This window comes from Pogonomyrmex barbatus, unplaced genomic scaffold (assembly GCF_055798465.1).
Source record: "Pogonomyrmex barbatus isolate J1 unplaced genomic scaffold, ASM5579846v1 scaffold19, whole genome shotgun sequence".
Lineage (NCBI taxonomy): Eukaryota > Metazoa > Arthropoda > Insecta > Hymenoptera > Formicidae > Pogonomyrmex > Pogonomyrmex barbatus.
Genome location: NW_028297115.1, coordinates 1,542,806 through 1,564,805, shown reverse-complemented (window position 1 = coordinate 1,564,805; position 22,000 = coordinate 1,542,806). Strand labels below are relative to the sequence as shown.

Genomic DNA, 22,000 nt, shown 5'->3' with positions numbered 1-22,000 from the left:
CTTGAATAATTTAGCTCCAAGTAAAAATCACAAAATATCTGATCTTTGAAACGTCAAAGTTGCCCCGAGAATAATAAACTCGCGGTAATGTAATTGGATATTAATTTAAAAAATTTGACCAGACGCAAGTCTGTAAATAATTTTGTCGGGTCATCAAAATCATTATGTTCAGAACATTCAAATTGATTGTTGGAATATTAAAGATGTTTGCATCATCGTTTGATCATGTTTAACGTAAATGATTTTGACGGTCCAAACTAAATTTTCAGATCTGTATCGGACCACGTAAATAACAAAACCACTTCTGTGTATCTACTAACGTGGTAATAATATAAAAAAAAAGGACTTCAAACTTCGTATCTCAAACTGGCAACTTTATTCTGGTTGATCTGTTGCGCGATTGCGTAACACGGGCAACGTCGTCCGATGACAGGTGAAGGTTTACACTTGATTCTTGTGCTCTCGTCTCATCCTCACTGCCACATTTATCCCTCGCGCGGCAAAAGAGCCATGTTTTCGCACAGTCAAAAATTCGGACACAGCATCTCCGGAAAGAAAAAATCGCGATGAAAAAAAAAAAATCTTACAACTCGACGGTCTCGTTGAAAGCACGGCAAATCGAATCAACAGGTATGAATATAATACATAAATACACAAGCGTCTAATGATAAAATACGAATCTTATTGGTCTTATCATTTCTATAATTTTGACATTTCCTTTTTTCACACATGTTAGCGGTAACACGTATTAATCTAATAAATACTGACAGAATCATATCCGAATAAAACAACACGAGTGTATATATATATATATATATATATATATATATATATCTATATATATCTATATATATATATCTATATATATATATATATATATATATATATATGTATATATCCTTAATTAATATATATATATATATATATCCTTAATTAAAAAATATCGCTGTTGTACTTTATTCTAAAATTAGACAATTACAGCTTATTTTTATCAAATCGACTACGAGCGCTTTCTATTCGAAACATAGTAATTACTTGTTTCTCCTAGGCTTCGAAGAATGTAAGATAACCAACGAGATTCGGTTTACTGGACGCGGATGTGTATTTGATAATATTTATCTTATTTCTCCTCTGACGCCGATTATAGAAGATGTAAGTGTACCACCGTGACTCTGTATGTTGATTTCATCTTTGTTATAACTTTGTAAGGTGAAATCATCATTGAAAGTATGTATAAAATGTGAGAAATCTCGACGAAACATTTATCTTATACGACAATGAGTAAATCGTGACACGAAGTATGGAAGAACATGAACGAGGTGTAACAAAGTGAAAATATCTTTTTGAGTGTGACAAGTACGCGATGGACGTCGTCGTCAATAACAGAATATTTATACTTTTCGAATTATTATTATTCGAAGAAAATTAATCAAAATGGAAGTTTCGATACGAATCTTTTCATCTATCCGTAAGTAATAAAATATACAATTATACGTCGTAATATTTGTTTTATCGAAAATTGTACATAGTTCCTTGAGCATTATACTGCGCAGCAATATTTTTTTATATCTTTTTAAATATGATAATCGATTCTTAAAATCCAGAAAAATATTATATATAACGGAATGACAGCTCGGTTGGCTGCGAGTTTTATAATAATATATAAATATACCATTTCCATGAGTTTTTGTTTATTGGAGCAACATTGTAACATGACATACTAAAATCATATACTATTTAATAATATTGTGTAAATTTTTTAATATGTAACTTATAAACGGGAGAGGGAACAGGGCTATTACAGACATATTTCTCCTATTTTATACCTATATCAATATAAAATTATATAAAAATGTTAGATAAAATAATATAAAAATTGTGATACAATCTATAGCAATATAAAATGAATAAATTAACAACAATCATGAATCATAAAAAATGTTTTTAACTAGCATTTTTCTAAGATAGAAACAAATCTATGATGATGTGCAATCATAAAAATTGAATTGTAACAAAAGATGATCTTCATTCCAGTATTTTATTTGAAAATAAGATAGTAGCTGTGTAGTCCGTGTGCTTCATGTGCGAAAATAGAGAAGATAATTGTCACTCTCAAAAATTGTATTGAAAACACCTCGTTCTCGGAAGTCATATTTAAAGAATAATTTTCATGAGAAAGCAATTAAATGGAACTCCCCACCTAGTGCCTCACTTCTATTTTATCCTAACTTATCAATAAAATCCGCGATATTAAGAACCAAGCGGACATTTTTTCTGTCGCATATTTTATTAAGGGAACGACGACTAGGCCATATGAATATAACTGAGGAATTTATATTATGTTCCAATACAGATTCATAGTGCAAGAGTGAAATCTATCTAATTTAATCCAGACCCTTTCTGTTTTCAAACCACTTTCAATATATCTTAACAAAATGTTGTATTTTTATACATAGGTTCTCAATCGAAAGGGTCTAGATCTTCTAAATTGTTTCCCTATTTTCATATATTCAAAAATGTGTGTCCTGAGATTTATTCATATGGCATAATATTTTCAGTCCAGTAGACTATCTCTGTTCTTGATTGATTCGGTGCACAAAATTTCATTCATTTTTTTTCCTTTTCTTCACAATATCTGTGAAATAGGATATTATCAGAACTCGGATTACGACTCTCTATTCAGGCTCTTCTCCTTCTGTAACAATTAAATTGATTTTTATATAATTTACATATATATATATATATATATATATATATATATGATAAAATATAAAGCTACGTTTTAATGCCTACCTTCGCGATCTCCTTCATCGTCTACCAATAGATCGTCTTCTTCATTTACACCATCATCTTCATCGTTCACAGCCTCGTCCTCATCATCATCTTCATCCACATCATCCTCGACTACCACTATGCTGTCGTCTCCTTCCTCTCCTTCTCCTCCTTCATCGCCATCGTCTGCACCATCCTCTTCGTCTTCATCCTCTTCACTTTCACATTCTTCACCATCACCCTCAATGCCATTCTCGACATCTATATCTGGAGCCAGATAATACTAAAACCCAACAAAAGATCAACATATGTATAATCTCTTCGATGTCACTTATGTATTTTATATATAAATATTTAAAGTATTTTTAAAGTATATATAAAATATTTACCTGCAATGGATTAGGCCACATATCATCTTTAATTAGTTCAGCTATCTCGTCTGAACTTGGATCTCCATGATCCGTAAACCAATCAAAGAATGATCTGTGTTTAAGTGGCCTTTTGCGTCCTTTCAATGGTGCTTTGGTTTTTGCTTTCTTTGTTAAATCCGCACCTTCTTTCCAACGGATAGATGTACTTTGAGATGCTGGATCTCCTGCAAAATAGCAGGAGATTCATCGCAACTATGATACTCAATTAAATTATAAATATTACATTGTACATTTTTTTAATTATTAAATAATTAGTTTTCTACATATCAATTTGATAACGGAATGCTGACAACAAATGCGCTCACCAGAAGATCCTAGGTGAAATTCCTTAGTTAAAACATCATTTTCAAAATATGGATTCTCATCGAAGTAAAAATTAATCCTATAGCCAGACTTGATATCTTCAAATTCTTCAACTTCTAATTTGTTTAGGAATCTCAGTGCATCCTCCTCGTCTTCTTCCAATATTTCTGCTATTTCTTTGTTGTTTACAAACTAAAAGTTTTTTATAAGGAAGAATATGATATGAATTAATTTGACATAATAAGAAAAACAACCGCCTCCATCATTTTCTAATCATTTGCGAGACTGAAAATTTAAATCCATCAAATGCCCACGACTCGAGCCCTATATCGCCTGATGCGTTCCTAAACCAATTTAAACATCGAATATCGCAAAGTCGTATCATCGCGTGTTTCCGCGCGAGCCGAAACCACGGCGTGGCGCAGAGATTCACGAGTGACATTAACAAGCGAAAGGCATAATCGTAAAGCACATAATCGTACGGTTACACACGCTTACGCACGTACACAAGTAGGCAAGATGGCGGCGGTCGCCGGTGGACGCCGGCACCGCCGAGAAACGTCAAAACGGCGCGCGGCCGCGTTACCGAGTTTCGCGGAGTCGAGTCGCGGGACGGCGGGCGCGGCGTTGGCAAAAAGGATACGGCGGTGACCCAGAAGTTGGGTATCCTCTTGATGATGTCGTTACGCTTCTGGAAGTAGGGCTTGCGCAGCTTGTTATACTTCTTCTCGACCTCGAGGATCTCGTCGCTGGCCTTCTCGTTCAGGCCATCGATTTGATTCTGACACCCGTCGATCTCCTCGAGGGTCTTCTGTATCTCGACGTCGTAGTCTCGGGCGTCCCCCTCGCCCGAGCCCGGATCCTCGAGCTCCTTGGCCTTCTTATTCGCCGACGCCATGGTTGTTAAACGCGCGCTCCACTCGCCACCACTGCTACACGCCGCACTCTGTTTATTTCTCGTACGCGTTCACCCTCTCGTCACACGCCGATGCCCAGTGCGCGGCGCGCAAGCGTCTGCGGCCGTGAGTCAAGTATAGTCCAGATGGGCGAGTCTGTCGTCTATACCATACAGTATAACCAGTAGTGACACTCGCAGATAGATCGAGGGGTTGATTTTATATATCGTGAAACATGAAAATTACAAGAGTGGCGCGCAACGCAACGCAAGAAATTTACTAGATTTACTAAACGTATGAAGTCGCAGATATTCTAGAGAATTTCCTCATTTTTGTAATTTTCACTTCGTTTCAAAGTTTATGAAATTACTGACATTTAACCAATCAGAAAAGAGAAAATTAATCTCAAGTTTAGCGAACTTCGTTCAGATTGGTCAAATTTTAATCTCAATCTTAATCTCTAATTTGATACCAGCTTAAGAAATAACGTGTTCAAAATTTCTGTAATTACAAATTAAAGAAAAATACATTTTTCATTTGTTCTTTGTGCGAAGCACAGAATTTTTCTGAGTATCAACATGGGAAAGCTAAAAATCCGAATCCTCGTTTTTTAGATCTAAAAGAATATACCAATCAAAGACAAGAGCTCAGTAAGCACGCAAATCCAGCTAGTAAATCAGCAGGAAAAAAGCATCATGTGCCGTTGGCTAATTCACGCCGTCATATTTTGCACCTAATCATTTCTCGGAGCTCGTGCTAGATTTCTGCACGTAAGTGCGGAAACTCGGCACTAGATTTACTATTAAAACAACATGATCTTCGTACGCACTGAAATCTCCGATCATCTCAACTAGCAAACCAACAGGAAAAAAAGCATCGTATGCCACTGGCTTTAGTGTACATAATTTAAGGGTCGATATGGAGACCTCTATCAGAGATAAATTTCTTTTCACCCATATTATGACCAAAATGCTATGAGAAAAACTATATAATTATATTTATAATCAGAATATTTGCCTGATGAAAGCTACAGAACGATTTTTGTAAGAAAATGTGTGAAAATAAATAATTCATTTACGCGTAAATAGACTCACTATAGAACAATAAGGTACAAATATTTTCATCTATTGTAAATTTTTTTTAAGAGCCAAATTGCAAAATCTGTAGTAAGAGTCATAATTTTATAAAAAATACGTAGAAAAAGAACTCATGGCAAAATATTGCTTCTACACTTTTAATATATGGGTGTACTCAAATATATATCTGCACTGTAAATAAGAAGTAGAGAATTACATTTATTTTAATTATTTAAGAGCTAAATTGTAAAATTTGCTCTGTAGGTAGCTTCGTAATTGTAAAAGAAATTATCATGAACAAAGTTTTCATGACGAAACATCGTTTCTATAAGACAAAATATAATTGAGCACAGATACATATCTGCACTGTAAATAAGGAATAGATAATCATTTTAGATCAAGTCGGAGTTAGCCCGTCACTCCTACCGACCTTTAAACGAGCAAAGTATGAGAATGAGATCCAATCGGACATATTGCGTAATCGTTTGGTCGATTAAATATTAGATCTTTTGATAGATCCACTGAAAAATCTTTAAGCAATGTCGATGTGAGTGGTGTGTCCATTTGAAAATGTGCGCATCTAGAACGCTCCTAAATAAAAGTAAAAAAAGTAAAAAGAAAAAGTAAATATATCTCACATGTATTGCATTTACTCACTGGAAGTCAATTGTGTATCTTGAAGCATGAAAATTACAAAAGTGAAAAGATTTACTGGCTTTCAACGTATGAAATTGCAGATGCTCTAGTGAATTTCCTCTCCCTTTTGTAATTTTCCTCGTTTCACAATCGACTGAAGATACACAATCTTGATTGAAGATACACAATCTTGATTGAAGATACACTATCGGCTCTCTTCCGTAACATCCTTTGATTTCTAAAAGATAGCTTGTTATGTTTTGAGATGTTTTGCATTTTTTTCGAAAAGATATCTTTTAGAGATCTAAAATATATCTTATGCAACAGTTTGAAATATCATTTATTAGATCTTGAAGATGTCTTTTAACTTTAAGATCTTTTCATATATCCTGAAAATTTCTTTAAACAAATCCATAATGACCCATAATAGCCTATAACATGAGAATGTTAAATTTATTAATTAATTTATTAATTAAAAATTGCAAACATTAACTTAGACTATTTGCAGCAACTTTTAAATAGTTAGGTTAATATTATGTTTTTTATATAAATTATTTTTGAAGATATTTTCAATAGGGAAGCGTCCCATCTAACCACGTTGCAACTAGATACTTTCGCTCACATCGATCAGTGCTTAGGATAATTTTTTTAGAAATGGACCACCTATCAAAAGATCTAATATTTAATCGATAAATCAACAACGTCGACAATCAGGTATCATTCCTTCAATAGCTATTTATACAAACAATAATTTTTAATTTATGAATTTGACATTGTTACGCAGAGTCTGCTCAATTTCTGTTGCCAATTTGCTCGATTTTTTCTACCATTTTATGTTATGTCAAGCTCTGCTTGATTTTGCCAATCTGCTGGCAAAGCAAGCTTTATCATATATTTCCGACAGTAATCGACATTAACAGATGTTACAGATCCTGTTTGAAATTTGTTGCCTTTTCTCGGAATTGGTTCTCAATTTTTGATAAGTTAAAAATCTATCTCTGCAGGCTTGGCTATCGGCGTTGAGATACTTATATATTATAAACAATCGGACGTAAATCGAACATATTGAGATTTATAAATTACAAAAAATCGAACGCAAGCTGAACATAAATTAGTATAGAGTATTTATATAAATTAGTATTTATAAATTATAAAGAACCAAATGCAACCCGAACACAACCGATACGGACTCTTTTTTTCTTTCATTTTTATTTATTCATTATTTTTAAATTCAATTTTTTTTGTCACAAAAATTGTCTTTAAGGGTTGAAATGAACTTAAAGTAGAAACACAATTTATTGCAATTGAAAGATTTACATCCATAAGACAAGAAATATAATCACATCAATATCGACATGTCATATAAAAAAAATTCAAAAAATTAATATTAATATACAAATATTAGTAATAAGAAAAATGATCGAAAATAATTTTTTTATTCTCGTCTTTAAACAAACTACTTGAAAATATCACAAGAATTCAAATAGTAGTCTCTTACAATATTTATTTCAGTAAAAATAATCGTGCAATTAAAGATATTTTTCCATAAAAAAATTTTCATGAAAAAAAATAAAAGATAATTAGCAATGATGTAAGTACAGATAAAGATATACATTTTTTAAAAATATGCTTTAAACATTAAAAAAATATAAATATCTATAAATATTTTTAATACATCTATAAATATCTTGAAGGTGTATTTTGAGATATCCTTAATATATACAACAGATATATTTCAGAAATATTTCAGTCTTCTTTTAAGAGAGATCATTTAGATATCTTGAAGATATCTTGAAAAAGATCTTTTACGTATCTTTTCCTATCTTCAAGTTTATTAGGTAGAACTTCAAAGGCACAAAATCATTGCTGACGCTTGATCAGTTCGTCTTTGGCTATCAGTATTCAAGTAGGAGTATTTGCTGTGTGAACGTATTCCCATAAGGATTCACTAGTCACTAGGAATCCTAAAGTCACTAAGGTACGAGTCCATTTTGCATTTTGCATCGTGTTTGATGTGGTACTTGAAGGTGAACATATTTGAGAATGTCTTGCTGCAATGCGTACATCTCCATCTGTCACGCTTAATCCTTATCCAATTGTAGCTTACCTCATGATGCCTATTACTCATGATCCAATCGGGGCCAGGACGCAGATTGCCGCAGAGCTTTCGCCTCTGGAGAGATAATATCTTATGCATTCGGTTTGTAAGTAGAGAAATCAATGGCTGAACCGGGATGGAACCGGTATTGCAGAGGTCTGCGACCTTCGCTTACAGACTGTAGAAACTCTGGGAACTGCGTCACGGTCTTGTTAAGGAATGAGTCGCGATAAGTCTCCCTAGTTGCTAGAAAAATCGGCTCGGCGGTTCCTGCCGTAAGACACACGGTATCTCTTACGTTATACTTTCGGTCACTAGAAATATCCCATAATCCAACAAGACCTGTACGTTGGATGTCGTGGGATGTCAATTGTCCAGCTCGGCCGTTATCCTGTTTCACATCCTTAAAATCGTTTACGTTCCCATCTAGCGTCAGATTTTCGATGCCTTTCTCGACATCGCGCAGGTATTTAGAGTTTAGCTCGGGCTCTTCGCGCGGCAGCTGTAACGTCACGTCGGGATTATTCATCACGGAGAATCCGGGAAATATTCCGAGAATATATTAAGCAACACACTGAACAACGTTTTATTATAGGATACAAGTTCCGACTCTCCCGAAGGTTCGTGACGGAAAGAAAGCGTGCGGCCACGTCACGTAAAAGGTCTCGGAGCGCCTCTTTGTGTACGGTACGATAATTGGTGGGAAATGAACAAGACTTGCAATTGGCTAGGCAGATTTCAGAATTGCCAACCACGGCATATCGCGTCTACGGGAGCGCCAGAGGCGGGCGCGTAGTATCGCCGCGTCCGGGATGTCGCTCACGGAACCAAGATGGCATCCGAGGACGGTGCGGGTATCGTGTCAAACGTAGGATGTGATGTAAATAACACGAGCCAGCGAGCGACCGAGTCAGTTGGGGGCGAAGCGGCGGTTGTTACGTCATCCGGGACGGCGTCGCGCACCGTTGTCGAGAGGACGGAAGGACGCGCGCGCGATCCCGCGCGCAATTCGCCGAGGACGCCCACGAGTCTCCCCGCAGCGTCACCGCAGTTTCACGCGAACACGGAAGGGCACGCATTACGGAGGGACACGGGCCTCGCGGGCAGCGGGTCCGGTGATGTGGTGGCTGAACTGGTCGCGAGCAGCGAGCCCGACAGCGAAGCGACGCAGCAGCCGTCCGCCCAACGGCGCAGCATGTCTCACCAGAGTGGTGACCTGGACAACGGCGCTTGTCTTCCGGGAGAGCCAGACGGTAATCCCCTTCCGTGTTTCGTCGATGCCCGCTCGGGGAATGACACCGAACGGACGCCGAAATCCTCGATATCTGTCGTTTCTAATATTGGAATAATGTTTATTCTGGCAGTTTGATAACTGTAGTCTCGCATTCCAATGTTTTTTAGTACAATATAGAACATATTTTTTTTGCAGATAAAATATAGATGACAGTAAAGTTAATTTATGTTTAGTTCTGTTAGAATATGTATCATTTATACAATTATTTATCGATGACTGATTACCGAGAGATATGTTTGCAAAAAGTTTATTTATGTTAACAATCTGTATATATTTTAAATTTTAACAATTTATATTTCAGATTTATTTTAAATGTACAAAGGTTTATATAAAATGTGAGAGTTGATTTGTTATACGATTTGTTATACGATATGTTATACGATTATAAAAGTTGAATTTTTTATATAGATAATGAGAAAGAAATTTTGATTTTATTTAATAATTAAAGTTTTTATTTACTTTTTATAATACTGTTCAGTCAAAATGCTATTGTGTATATTTGTATGTATATTTTTTTATTTATTAATTTTAAAATAATGTAAAAGAAAAAAAAGAATTAAATTTAATAATTATTTGGAAGAGGAAAATTTTTTTTTATAGAAGAATGATAAAGAATCTAAGTTTTAAATGTAAAGATGTTATGCGAATAGATAAAATTGAATTATAATTTATAGTAAATTATACAGTTTACTATATTTCGATAAAATGCTCTGTATATGATACAGGAAGTCCAGATCATTGCAACAATGATGTAGTAAAAACTACTAAGGAACCAGTTCAACATATTACACATGTAGGTATTACATGATTTTTTAAAAATATTTTTTGTACTTATATATAAGTTATTATTATATGTTCTATTATAAATTATTAATAAAATTACATCTGTTTGTATCGTATGAATCGTATCAAAGCAATTTTCTAATGAATCTTTCTCTGTTTAGACCGATTCCATGTGTAATAACGACACAATGTTATCTGACATGCATATTTTATCTACTAAAGCAAAATTAGAAGGATGCATGAATTTCTCTAACAATACGCCACAGTTGGGAGAGAGCCCACAAAGTAGTGGTGAAGTAATTAGCAGTCCGAGGAGTCCTGACTATCCACCAAGAGTTTCGGTCAGCCCTCATCCTCATAGTCCAGATACGACGTTTCCCATCAGTATGATGTCGGCGAATTCTACAGTTATTATGGACACAGCGAAATATAATGAAGAGAACACTGACAATGTGGCCACATGTATGGATAAAATAACAGAATATCCATTTTGTTCATCATCAGAGAAGATAGACGATACACAAGTTGGTATTGTAAAAACAGAATCAAGTAAACAGCAGGATGCTGATGGAGAAGAAGACATCACAGATAAAGAATTGAAAACAGAACCTATTGAATTTAAAAAAGAACCTGTAGATTCACAAGAGGAACTTGAAATGATTAAACCCAAATGGGTAGAGGATAGTTTTTCGGCGGTAGAATCGGATAAAGCGGATGCAGCGATAGAGTCTCAAGATAAATCCACAGATTCCACTGCTAATCCATCTTCCAGTTCGCATTCGAAAACCTACTCGTCTTCAAGAGAGAAACGCTCGAAAGAAGACAGACGATATTGCTCACGGTGTCATAAACGCAAAGGAATAAAAAGAGCGAGCATCGGTGTACAATGTAAACGGGATCGTCATGTTTTATCATCATTGAGCAGCAAGGTTCTCCCTTTCTCGAAATCGGTCAATGAAAATCTAAGGTTAAATCTACAAACAAAAAACTACAAGATGCTAAATAATCCGGTGATGAAAAGAGAATTGCTGGAAGGCCTAAAGTACAAAAAGTTTATCCATATAGAAACGTATCCTAACGGCGGGGCAACAGTCGTCCACATGTTTCAGGATGAGATTGGTACTTTGACACATGAACAAATGCAAGAATTAACGCAAGAGTACTTTAAGGTACGTAAACTAACTCAATATTATAAAATAAGAAATTAAAGGAGCTGTTGTAGGAGTATGGCTCTAAATTGAAGTTCTTTTTCAATCTTGCAATATTAAAATTTGATACTTATAATGTGAAATTTTTTACATTTCCTAGGTGGTTTTTGGTGAGGATGAAAATGGAAACGCTCATCATGTTATGGGCATAGTACATAACGCAGCTGCGTACCTACCTGATCTTCTGGACTACATGGCTAATAATTATCCCACGTTGACTGTAAAAAATGGAGTATTGGGTAGAAGTAGTGATATAGAAACAACCACAATGGCTCAATACAAAGATCAAGTTTGTAAAGCTTATAGTAACGGTACTATTAGATACGGACCGTTGCACCAGATAAGTTTGGTGGGCACTGTTCACGAAGAGGTTGGCGGGTATTTTCCTGATCTGTTGCAAAAATTAGAAGAGAATCCATTTCTAAAAATGGTCAGTATATCATGAATCTCTACATACATATTTATTGTCCTCTGTTATAACACATTATTGTGTCGTGTTTTAGACGATGCCTTGGGGACCTCTGTCTGTCGTGAAAATGGACACACCGCAAGAGTCGAATGATGGTCCTATCTTGTGGATTCGACCGGGCGAGCAATTGGTACCAACAGCCGACATAAACAAAAGCCCGTACAAACGGCGTAGGACGGGTATCAATGAGTTGAGGAATTTACAATACCTACCACGACTCAGTGAGGCTCGAGAATACATGTTCGAAGATCGTACAAAAGCGCATGCCGATCACGTTGGCCATGGATTGGACAGAATGACCACAGCGGCAGTCGGCGTACTGAAAGCCATTCACGGCGGACAGCCATCCCAATACAACAGAGTCACGAAGGACGTCGTGGCCTTTTACGCGGGTGACTTCACCGAACTTGTCGAGAAGTTGCAGTTAGATTTGCACGAGCCACCTATATCGCAATGCGTACAATGGGTGGAGGACGCGAAGTTGAATCAATTACGCCGACAAGGTGTCCGTTACGCCAAGATAAATCTTTACGACAACGATATATATTTTCTACCGCGCAACATCATCCACCAATTTAGGACGGTTACAGCCGTTTCGAGTATCGCTTGGCACATCAGACTGAAGCAATATTACTCGGAATCGCAACACAGTACGAGCATCAGACATAGTCGCGTAGTAAACGAATCCACTCATCGTATCAAAGAGAAAAAGCCTCTGGAAGTTGTCTGTAAAGGTGACGAGCAGAAAGAAAACACGAATCGGCAGCGTTTAGAACAGAAATTGTCGATCGATTCTCTCGAGAAGGCGAAGGAGAGAGCAGCCGAATACCAGGGTAATTTGAAGAAATCTGACCAACACGGAAAGCATCGTAAGAGTCGACATCACTCCAGACATTCGTCGCTCAAACGAAAAGACAAAGAAGAGAGTAATGATAAACCGTCGTCGTTTGGTAGTACCAAATCGTCCAAGAGTGAGAGCAATGAGCAGAAGCAGAGCAACGACAAGAGGGACGAGAAGAGGTCGGAGAAGAAACATAAGGATCGTCGCCGTAGCGGTGAGAAATCAAGCAGTCATCACACACATAGCAACGGCAGTGGCAGTTCAGAAATCTGTCATTCCTGCAAGAAGAAAAAATACGACAGCAATGGTCACAAATTGGATCATCGTTGTAGTCATCACGAGAGATCCAGCGGTAAGAGTATGTCGAGTAAAGAGAGCATTGCTGGCGTAACAGAAGCAAGAATCGTTTCCAAGTTCGATAATTCGTCTTCCTTAAAGGAGACTAAGAGACGACTGAGCAGTTCGGAATTGTCTTCGTCGGTAGATACATCTGGAACTGGAGATTCATCTCCGATTGTTCTCGAAGAAGAGGTATTAATGCAGCGGCAAACCGTCGCCAAAACGTACGCCACCGAGGTTGTGGACAGAGCGTTGGAGATAGCTATCTATAAGTCGAAGACTGACGTCGAGGAGGTATGCCAGTCGCTACGCGCCGAAGTTTCGGAAGCTTCGAAGGAGGTGCTAGAGAAAATACACAAGGAGAGTTTCGAGATCGCCGAGCAATGGTTTAAGGATGATGCCGCGAAACTGGAGAGATACTGCCACTTGCTCGAGATGGAGACCGTAATGGCGTTCACGTCAAAGATGGAATGCGCGACGGAGAACGCCGTTAAGGCACTGATCGAAATGGCAGAAGACGAGGCGAAGGAACGTGCGAAAAACGAGAAAACCACCGACTTTGTCACCGACGGCAATCCGTGCAGCGAGAATTCGGCAACGACGTCGGCGATGACGACGACCGGTGTCTCTTCGTATTCTTCCTCGTCCGTCGTATCCTCCACATCTCCATCTGAGAATGATAGACATAGCAACAGTAGAAACGGTAGTAGCGATGAGAATTCGCCAAAATCATTCGAGTCTCACGGCACGGCGCACTCGAAATTAAAATGTAAATGCAAAGACGAGAAAGACTGCAGAGAACGAAGGCACAAGAAAAAAAGGGACCACGAGAAACGGGAGCGAAAGCACGACAGACATCACCATCGGAGTCCCACCCAATTGAAGCCCGAATCTAAAACGTCTGACGACACCAGCAAGGATGACACTCTGAGCATTGCCGGAGTGTCATCGCACAGCTATCCTGCGGTCGAAAAATCGGAACGGATGAGTTCGAAGGACGTTGAAAAGAAATCGGAGGAGAAGAGGAAGAAATGCCACTGCAGTGATCATCACTGCACTCACAGGCATGGAGAGAAGAGATCGTCCGGTAGTGGCATCAGCAAGGATAGCCACGCGACGTCGAGTCGTTCCCACTCTTCGAGCTCGAAGCACAAGAGGAAGTCCAGTTCATCCAGCGAACACAAGGACGTGAAAAGACCGTGTTTGGAGAAGGACTCGAGCATGCGAACATCCGAATCGAGCGCACAACCGAGCAGCGTGGTGAGCACGACGATGGTGACGACGACGACGACGACGACGGCGGCGGCGACGGCGGCGACGATAACGACGACGACGACGACGACAACATCAACGTCAACGCCGACAACAACGATTACTGCAGCAGCCACAACGACGCATTCGTCAGCGACGAACACTGTTGTGTCGACCACGTGAAAAGATGATTGTTTGGCGACTGTAATACAATCCGTTCGTTAAGAACGTGAATCCGTATGCAGCGGAGCGAAACCGGTGTTTTCACCTGAACGCGATTGGATTTTAATCCCGTATCCTCATCCCGTGCGTCTAAAAACGCGCACGTTTCGCGATCGAAAAGGCGCGAGAGAAAAGGATCAGCAGGATAAATTATGAGCGATGAGAGAGGTACTTGTACTCTTACCAAAGTAGAGATCGCCGTGTTTCAATCCAAAGACGAGAGACAAAACCTTTACTTGATTGAAAGAATTTGCTATCTTTATCCTTCCCTGCGTCTGCATAGCATCACACGTCACTTGAACACAATACACAGGAAACATGCATACCGCCTTAGTCTCAACAAGAGCAAAGAAGTTAACAATACGAGAAAGTAGTATTGTTCTTTAGAAAGTACATACACATCCATATGCACACGAAAAAACATTATATACATATACGTATACACGCAGATATATATCCATACATCTTCCGAATCTACAGAATCGCAAAAATTATTTTGCTACGAAAGAAAGCGTAATCTGGACGTCTCCATACACTGCTGAGAGAATTAAAACTAATATTTATAGTATAGACGCGACCAAATGAAAGACATAGGAAATGGGAATTTGTACAAATTTGTGATCGCGAAAATTAATCCCAATTAATATGACGGAGCTGTGTACTTGTACATAGAATTAAAATATTATTTTTTTTTTTTCTTTCCCAAGAATCATGTCTCACCACGCGCGGAGAGCTCGCTTAAGTTATTTATGTGCATTATTCTATGCGTAAATTATTTATGACAATTTTTTTTTTTTTTTTTTTTTTTTTTTATTGGCCATTTTACGCTAACATGAAACCAAGTCCATACATATGGAAACTTGACGCGATTTCTCAGTCGATGCGGCCGTACTCGTTTCATAATTCTTAATAGCACTATATATGATTTACTTTTATATATACATATATGATTACGCTGTATCGAATATTTATATCTTGTACAATATGTAGAATGTCTGCATATTAAGATATAAACATTCATTGATATCTTATGTAGAATGTCTTAAGAGAGAGATAAGACATCTTGTACATACATATACATATATACATATATATATATAAAAACTTGACAATTAAAGTACTGAGCATAAGATATAAGGAAGACACTTTTGCACGCGACTTTACATTTGGTATATACATCGCAAAATTGTCGCGATAAGTTATTAATAATATTCCTTATTATCTGTTGAGAGTTTATCTTACCCAGTAATAGCTATGTATTAAGGATATCTTAGCGCGCTAGTTAGTGAGCAGTACTAGATATCGCCGATCCCTACTTCTTTTCACGAGGGGCAGTTAAAAGTAATACATTTTAGTTTATAATTGGGAAAAAAAGAGTCCTTTCCCGCTTTATCTCTTTCTTTTTTCTTCGCTCAGTCATTTAAACCGTATATACGCCGATAGACGTGCAAACTCGTCGCCTTCGCAGGTGAAAATGATTTTGAAATGAATTCAACAAGTATTTTCTTTACACTCGGCAAATACCCACAACAGGAAACGTTCTAAAGGCAGGTCAAGCTGTCGGTGGATCTTGATGAAAAATCGTTGACTTGGAAGAAAGTGAAACGACGACTTTTTTGCGAGTATTGTCGAAATCAGTATAAGGAAAATCAAAACAGTTTCACGGAATCTTGACACAGAACGTTGTATATATTTAATGTGCCTCGCGTTTGCGACAGTGAATTTCTTTTCCACGTTATTAGACTCTCCTCGACGCTCTTTCTTCCGTTTTCGTTTCTGAAATGTACGTATATAGCACATTTACAGTTACATTGTTCACCGTATATTTTATTTTTTAAGTTTGCCGTATTAGCACGATTATATACGTTATTATAATTCTAATATAAGAGAGAGAGAGAGAGAGACATCAAATAAAAATGTCGATGTGTACGTTGTGTTACGCTTTCGTTATACATGTAAACCCGTTTCTAGAGTTTATGCAACCGTTTACATTTTCCGCACATTACACTTTTAATATTCCGAGACAAGAGGCTCGAGAAATCGAGAGATCAAGGGGAACCTAGTTTGAACCTTCAGTTTGTATTACCTTAAGATAATTTCAACCGCATACTTTTTGTTACAATGTAACTTCTAAATAAATAAATTTGAGCAGCGTAAGCAACTTCCTCCTTTCTTCGTCTGATTTTTCTCACGACACCGAGAACGGGGGGGGGGGGGATAAATGATGAGATGAGAACGTATTTATGAACTGGGTAGCATACGACGAAAGTGTACACAGATGACAGGTGCGTACGGTCTCTGTAGTGATCCTCTGCGGAAGACACGCGCGATTTAACTGTATAAAATCGTCTGAGCGTAACAATGGAGTATATGTCAAATTGCATAAATTCTAGTTCCATAGAATCGTAGGTGCCTAAAGTCAACAATGATCCGAGTAAGATCGTTAAGGGTGAAAGGTCTATTCACTCACAGAGAGAGAGAGAGAGAGAGAGAGACTTCTTTTTAGACACTTTTCTATCCCGGGAATCTTTTTTGAAAGTTCGTTTTCACGCAATAAAATATTGTCTCTCCCGAGGTGATTTTTTTTTTTTTTTTTTTTAGATTTTCGACGAACGAGACGAAGAAGGAGTACTTTGCGCAAACGAGAAAAAAAAAATAAATTAAGAAATTCGAGAACGAGCGGACAATTACTTAAAGGCAACACCCTAAAATTAAATAGGACCAAATTAGAAACAAAATGATGATTTGTATACGTGTCCTTCCTCGAGGGAGGCTGGGATCAATCGGTGACGGCTTTTCGAAAAATCCGAGTACAGAATCTTCTTATTCGATTCCAAAACTCCCTCGGACCATTCACTCGAGGCAGTAACGAGATGAAACTGAATATTCATAGGTGCTGGATACTGGAACGCTATTTGATATTTTAAGGTGCCTTCGCTCTGTTCGTTGCAGTAAAGCTGTACCGGTAACCACCGTTCATTTATCCGAGCTGTAAAAATAAATCTTGATTTTCACGTGCGTGCGTGCGTGCGTGCGTGCGTGCGTGCGTGCGTGCGTGCGTGCGTGCGTGCGTGCGTGCGTGCGTGCGTGCGTGCGTGCGTGCGTGCGTGCGTGCATGCGTGCGCGCGCGCGCGCGCGCGCACGTGTGTGTGTGTGTGTGTATGGATATGTAAAAATAGAGCGTGTAAATTTTAATTCGGCAACGACGAACGTATTGATGTGTTGCTTTCGTTCCCAAATATTTCGTCGCGCACGTAAACTCTTCAGAAATAGAGAGGGAGAAAGAGAGAGAGAGAGAGAGAGAGGGGGGAGGAGGAGAACAACACGAGCAAATTTTCCTTCGCGAAAGAGATTTGTACATCTGTACAAATAACTGTCGGAATTAGTTTAAAAGTGAAGTTGGACTTTGTTCAAAACTCTCGTAATAGGAAAGTTAAGAAGATCAGAATATGCAACGATGGTATTATTGAAAAATTCTCGTTTTATTGAAAAGAGAGAACACATCGGAATGTGAGACTAGAAAAATAGACATAATTTTTTTGAATAAATATGCAGAGCAGAATTTAAATCAATAAGTTACATTAATTAAGAGATTTGTGGGACAGAATTGAGAGATGAAGAAAAGAATTTTGACAATATTCCTTTTAGCTTAGTTGTCAAAAATTGCACAAAAGAGATGAAGGAAAGAATATTTCTTTCCTTTTTTCTTTTTATCGAAGTAAAAACGAGATCATCCATGTTGATAAATTTATTTTCTGTAATTACGTTTACTATAATTTTCATCTTAGAATTTTCTTTCTTTTTCAGAAAGATAGACTACGTCTTATCTAATTTAAATTCAGGAAGTGCTGTTAAAAAAGGAAAAAAAAAAAAAGATTCGAAGAGATTGACGTGTGTACGCACACGTCTTGATTTTAGTCTCACAGCCTTCGATTTCATATTTAGAATTACCTTATCGATAGATAACGCCCGTTGTAAAATGTACAAAACATTGTTGATATCAGCTAAGCAAAAGGCGCAATTACATGCGCGTAATTGTTTTTCTGTCGTGAAACATTTTATCTCTCTTTTTCATCCTCTCATTTTATCTCTCTTTCTCATCCCCGCAACTCACCCCCCTATATAGCCCCCTGAGGAAAGTACTTTTAGTTTCGATGATCGCCTCGCTGATGACGAGCGACCGATCCCTCAGAGTCGCCGTTCGTCGCACGGTATTGTATAAAAAAAAGAAAGAAAAAAAAGAATAGATGTGATACATAAAGTGACAGAAATATACAAAATATATAAAATAATGAAATCTTGCGGCGCAATGGGGATATTTGGGGATCGGAGGTGACACTTGTCAATGTACACCGAAACTTTCACTCGAATGGAATTGTAATCGCTCTGTACATTCTTTTGTAAATATATCTCTAGACACTCGGGATGTGGTGTGTGTGTGTGTGTGTGTGTGTGTGTGGGGGGGGGGGGGGGTAGAGCGGCGCGACAGCGAGCCAGGACATAAGTAAAATGTCGGAACGGGCCCGGTAAACGCCCGATAAAAAAAAACATTTCACATACGGAATGTTCTACAAATCGAAGTTAATCACTCGAGAGAGGAATGGGCACTCGAAAAAAAAAGAAAAAAGTTGAAGTTATGAGCATACGTTTCGAAAATGCATTGTTTTCGAGTTATCGCCATTCTATGTTGAAATTTGAAATTGTTTTGCTTTCGAATTTTTTGGTCAAGATTGAAAGAAGAGACGATCTTTATGAGTTTTATAATTAAAGTCAAATAAAAGTTGTAGGCTGTTTTTATTTTTTTTTTTGCAAAGCAATATGAAATTTCAAAAATAGCAATAACTCGAAAACAATGCATTTGTGGATCTATGTTCGTATCAACTTTTTTCTTGTTCTTTCTGGATCTCAAATCACCTCCCGAACGATTGACTTTTACAATATCATCCTATATAATTAGATATAATTATATATGTATAAGACGTCATATATAAAATATGTCTACATATAAAAATATATATATATATATAAAGTTGTAATAAGTTATATATATATATATATTTTATTTTATTTTATATTATATATTATTTTATTTTATATTATAATCATATATAATTATATATTTTTATATTTGGACATATCTATATATAATTCTAGAAAGTTTTTTATACGGGCGACAGTGACATCACATCGATATCATAATTTCTAACTCAATAATGAAACTATGTACAACATGCGTTATATCACATTTTGTATTGAGTAGGAAATTGCAATATTGATATAATGTCACTGTCAAGTGTTTACCAAGAGGATGAGGAGAGAGTACAAGGAATGAAGTACGACGGATGAAAGAAATTAATCGTAAAGTTGAGGAAGGCAGCCAATATTAAAAAAAAAAAAAAAAAACCATGATTCTCATATGCGATCACAAAAATTATGCCTATACTACTATTACTACTCTTTAATTTCTTGGCTTTCAAACGGCGCCAATACACAGATCACGATTCAAATATAATTTGAGAAAGAAAATTAAAAAAAAAATAATGATAATTGTGTGAGCGATAATGCGTAATGATGCAATACAAAAATTTATGTGGGGACAAAACACGGTCCGAGGAGGGCGACTCAAAATTATGTCATTAACAACATCAACGAAGCGAAATGTCATGTGGTATTGGATTTGTAAACTCGGATGAAAAAAAATCTCGACGGGGGAATTGTGATTGTAACTTACAAATGTTTTTCTCGTTCCTCGCTCTTTGTATGTCCTGCGTATGTCCTGGCTCGACAATCAAACGTTCGCTTGTAAAGGAAAAAAAAAAAAAAAAAAAAAATCAATGTAGGGGGAGGAGGGAACAGCACGCGGTAGTTCGCGCATTGGAGATTTAATTATCGCTCTCGAACAGTGTATATATACACGTACGTATACGTACATATGTGCGTGCGTATATATGTATACGTAGTGTGTATGAAAGCTGCTATTATTCTATTATCACACGTAATACATGATATATATTTACGTTGACCAGTGAGGAATCGTAAAGAAAAATAAGCGTATAGTTGATAAATATAAATATATCGTAGCGTTTAGTTTTACATATTATACCCGTCACACGTGTAGAAGTCGCATTCCAACGTCTAAGTTTTTAATGAAACAAATAAATTACTTTGGTCAAAACGGGTTTTAAAGTCACTGGGACCCTACCACTATTCCCTCGTCTCGTCGTGCCTGAAATCATTCGCATTTCGACGCTTGCATTTCTTCCAGAAGACGCGAAGATGAAATCGAAGAGTCACCGAAGGGAGGAGAGAAGAGGAAGAAGAAAAAAAAGATAGATTTCTGTTACGTTGGATATTCGTTCCTCTCTCGCAAGTGCACGGAATAAATCATTCGCTTTAGCAAGAGAGGAAACTGCCGAGGAAGATTGCGGATCTTTGTTTCCAGAGAATCTTCCTTGAGGAATGTTGGAAATTTTCAAATAAGAATTTCAACATCGTCCGCTGTCTTCAAGTTGAAATGAATTTGATTCAGTAATATATATTATCAACTATCAAATTAAAGTCATTTTTCTTTAATAATAAATTAAACTTGAATGATTTTTTTTGAAAACATGCACAATTAATCTGAAAATATCAGACAATATCCAAACTTATATTTAAGGAGCTTAGTTAACATTACGTTTTTATAATTTTAAATAACTATATATATATATAACTACATATATATTTTATATATAACTACATATATATTTTTTAACGATTTTGTAAAGTTATATTTTTGTTATGCAGTTTATGATTTGAAAATAATTATGATATATTGTATAAATATTTCTCGATAGTACGTGGCGGGCCAATCAAAAATTGCTTGAGAAAAACCACCTCTTTGTAAGTAAGCTGTAAATTTGTCCTTAATTGCAAAATATATATATAAACTAGATGAAGATGAAAGAAATATATATATATATATATATATATATATATATATATATTTACAAAACATTTTATATGATTATATAAATATTAAAAAAGCATACACACACACACACACACACACACACACACACACACACACACACACAAAAGGAGTTTTAAGAAGAGCACGAATCACACAGGAATCATTCTGTTTTTATCTCATACTGATTATCGAAAAAGGACAATAAAAACTCCTGTGTTGATTGTGTCTCTCGCTGGCAAGCTCCGATATATGTATGTATGTATGTATGTATGTATGTATGTATGCGTGTGTAAAATAAAAAAAAAATATATATATATATATATATATATATATATATATATGTGTGTAAATTCCGCGGAAGCGCGAAATTCCAGGAGACGAGAATAGGGGATTCGCAAATCTGGGGGGGATGGGATGGGAGGAACGTAG

General features: G+C 36.8%; 2 protein-coding genes across 3 annotated transcripts; one reads left to right on the top strand and one right to left on the bottom strand.

The window, feature by feature from the left end:
* Positions 1-353: 353 nt before the first annotated feature.
* Positions 354-4,525, bottom strand: Set (NAP domain-containing protein SET). 2 transcript variants are annotated; one of them, XM_011642226.3, is made up of 5 exons: positions 4,150-4,525; positions 3,509-3,698; positions 3,162-3,367; positions 2,794-3,055; positions 354-2,695 (listed from the first exon to the last, which is right to left on the bottom strand). In XM_011642226.3, exons 1-5 carry the CDS (start codon positions 4,402-4,404, stop codon positions 2,676-2,678), a joined length of 933 nt encoding a protein of 310 aa, XP_011640528.1. In that variant the 5' UTR covers positions 4,405-4,525; the 3' UTR covers positions 354-2,675. The 2 variants fall into 2 exon arrangements, with proteins under 2 accessions (XP_011640528.1, XP_011640529.1); XM_011642227.3 differs by having other exon boundaries at positions 3,162-3,358.
* A 4,374-nt stretch (positions 4,526-8,899) lies between these two features.
* Positions 8,900-20,794, top strand: LOC105429337 (uncharacterized). Its single transcript, XM_089075578.1, has 5 exons — positions 8,900-9,465; positions 10,232-10,299; positions 10,451-11,458; positions 11,598-11,927; positions 12,001-20,794. The coding sequence occupies exons 1-5, from the start codon at positions 9,045-9,047 to the stop codon at positions 14,578-14,580; spliced, it is 4,407 nt and encodes a 1,468-aa protein (XP_088931704.1). The 5' UTR covers positions 8,900-9,044; the 3' UTR covers positions 14,581-20,794.
* The last annotated feature ends 1,206 nt before the right edge of the window (positions 20,795-22,000 follow it).

Coding starts and splice junctions, on each gene's coding strand:
- LOC105429337 (XM_089075578.1), top strand. CDS start 9,045: ATGGCATCCGAGGACGGTGCGGGTATCGTGTCAAACGTAGGATGTGAT. Junction 10,300..10,450: donor CAGTTCAACATATTACACAT/GTAGGTATTACA, acceptor TTCTCTGTTTAG/ACCGATTCCATGTGTAATAA. Junction 11,928..12,000: donor AGAATCCATTTCTAAAAATG/GTCAGTATATCA, acceptor GTCGTGTTTTAG/ACGATGCCTTGGGGACCTCT.
- Set (XM_011642226.3), bottom strand. CDS start 4,404: ATGGCGTCGGCGAATAAGAAGGCCAAGGAGCTCGAGGATCCGGGCTCG. Junction 3,368..3,508: donor ATTTCACCTAGGATCTTCTG/GTGAGCGCATTT, acceptor GCTATTTTGCAG/GAGATCCAGCATCTCAAAGT. Junction 3,056..3,161: donor TGTGGCCTAATCCATTGCAG/GTAAATATTTTA, acceptor GTTGGGTTTTAG/TATTATCTGGCTCCAGATAT.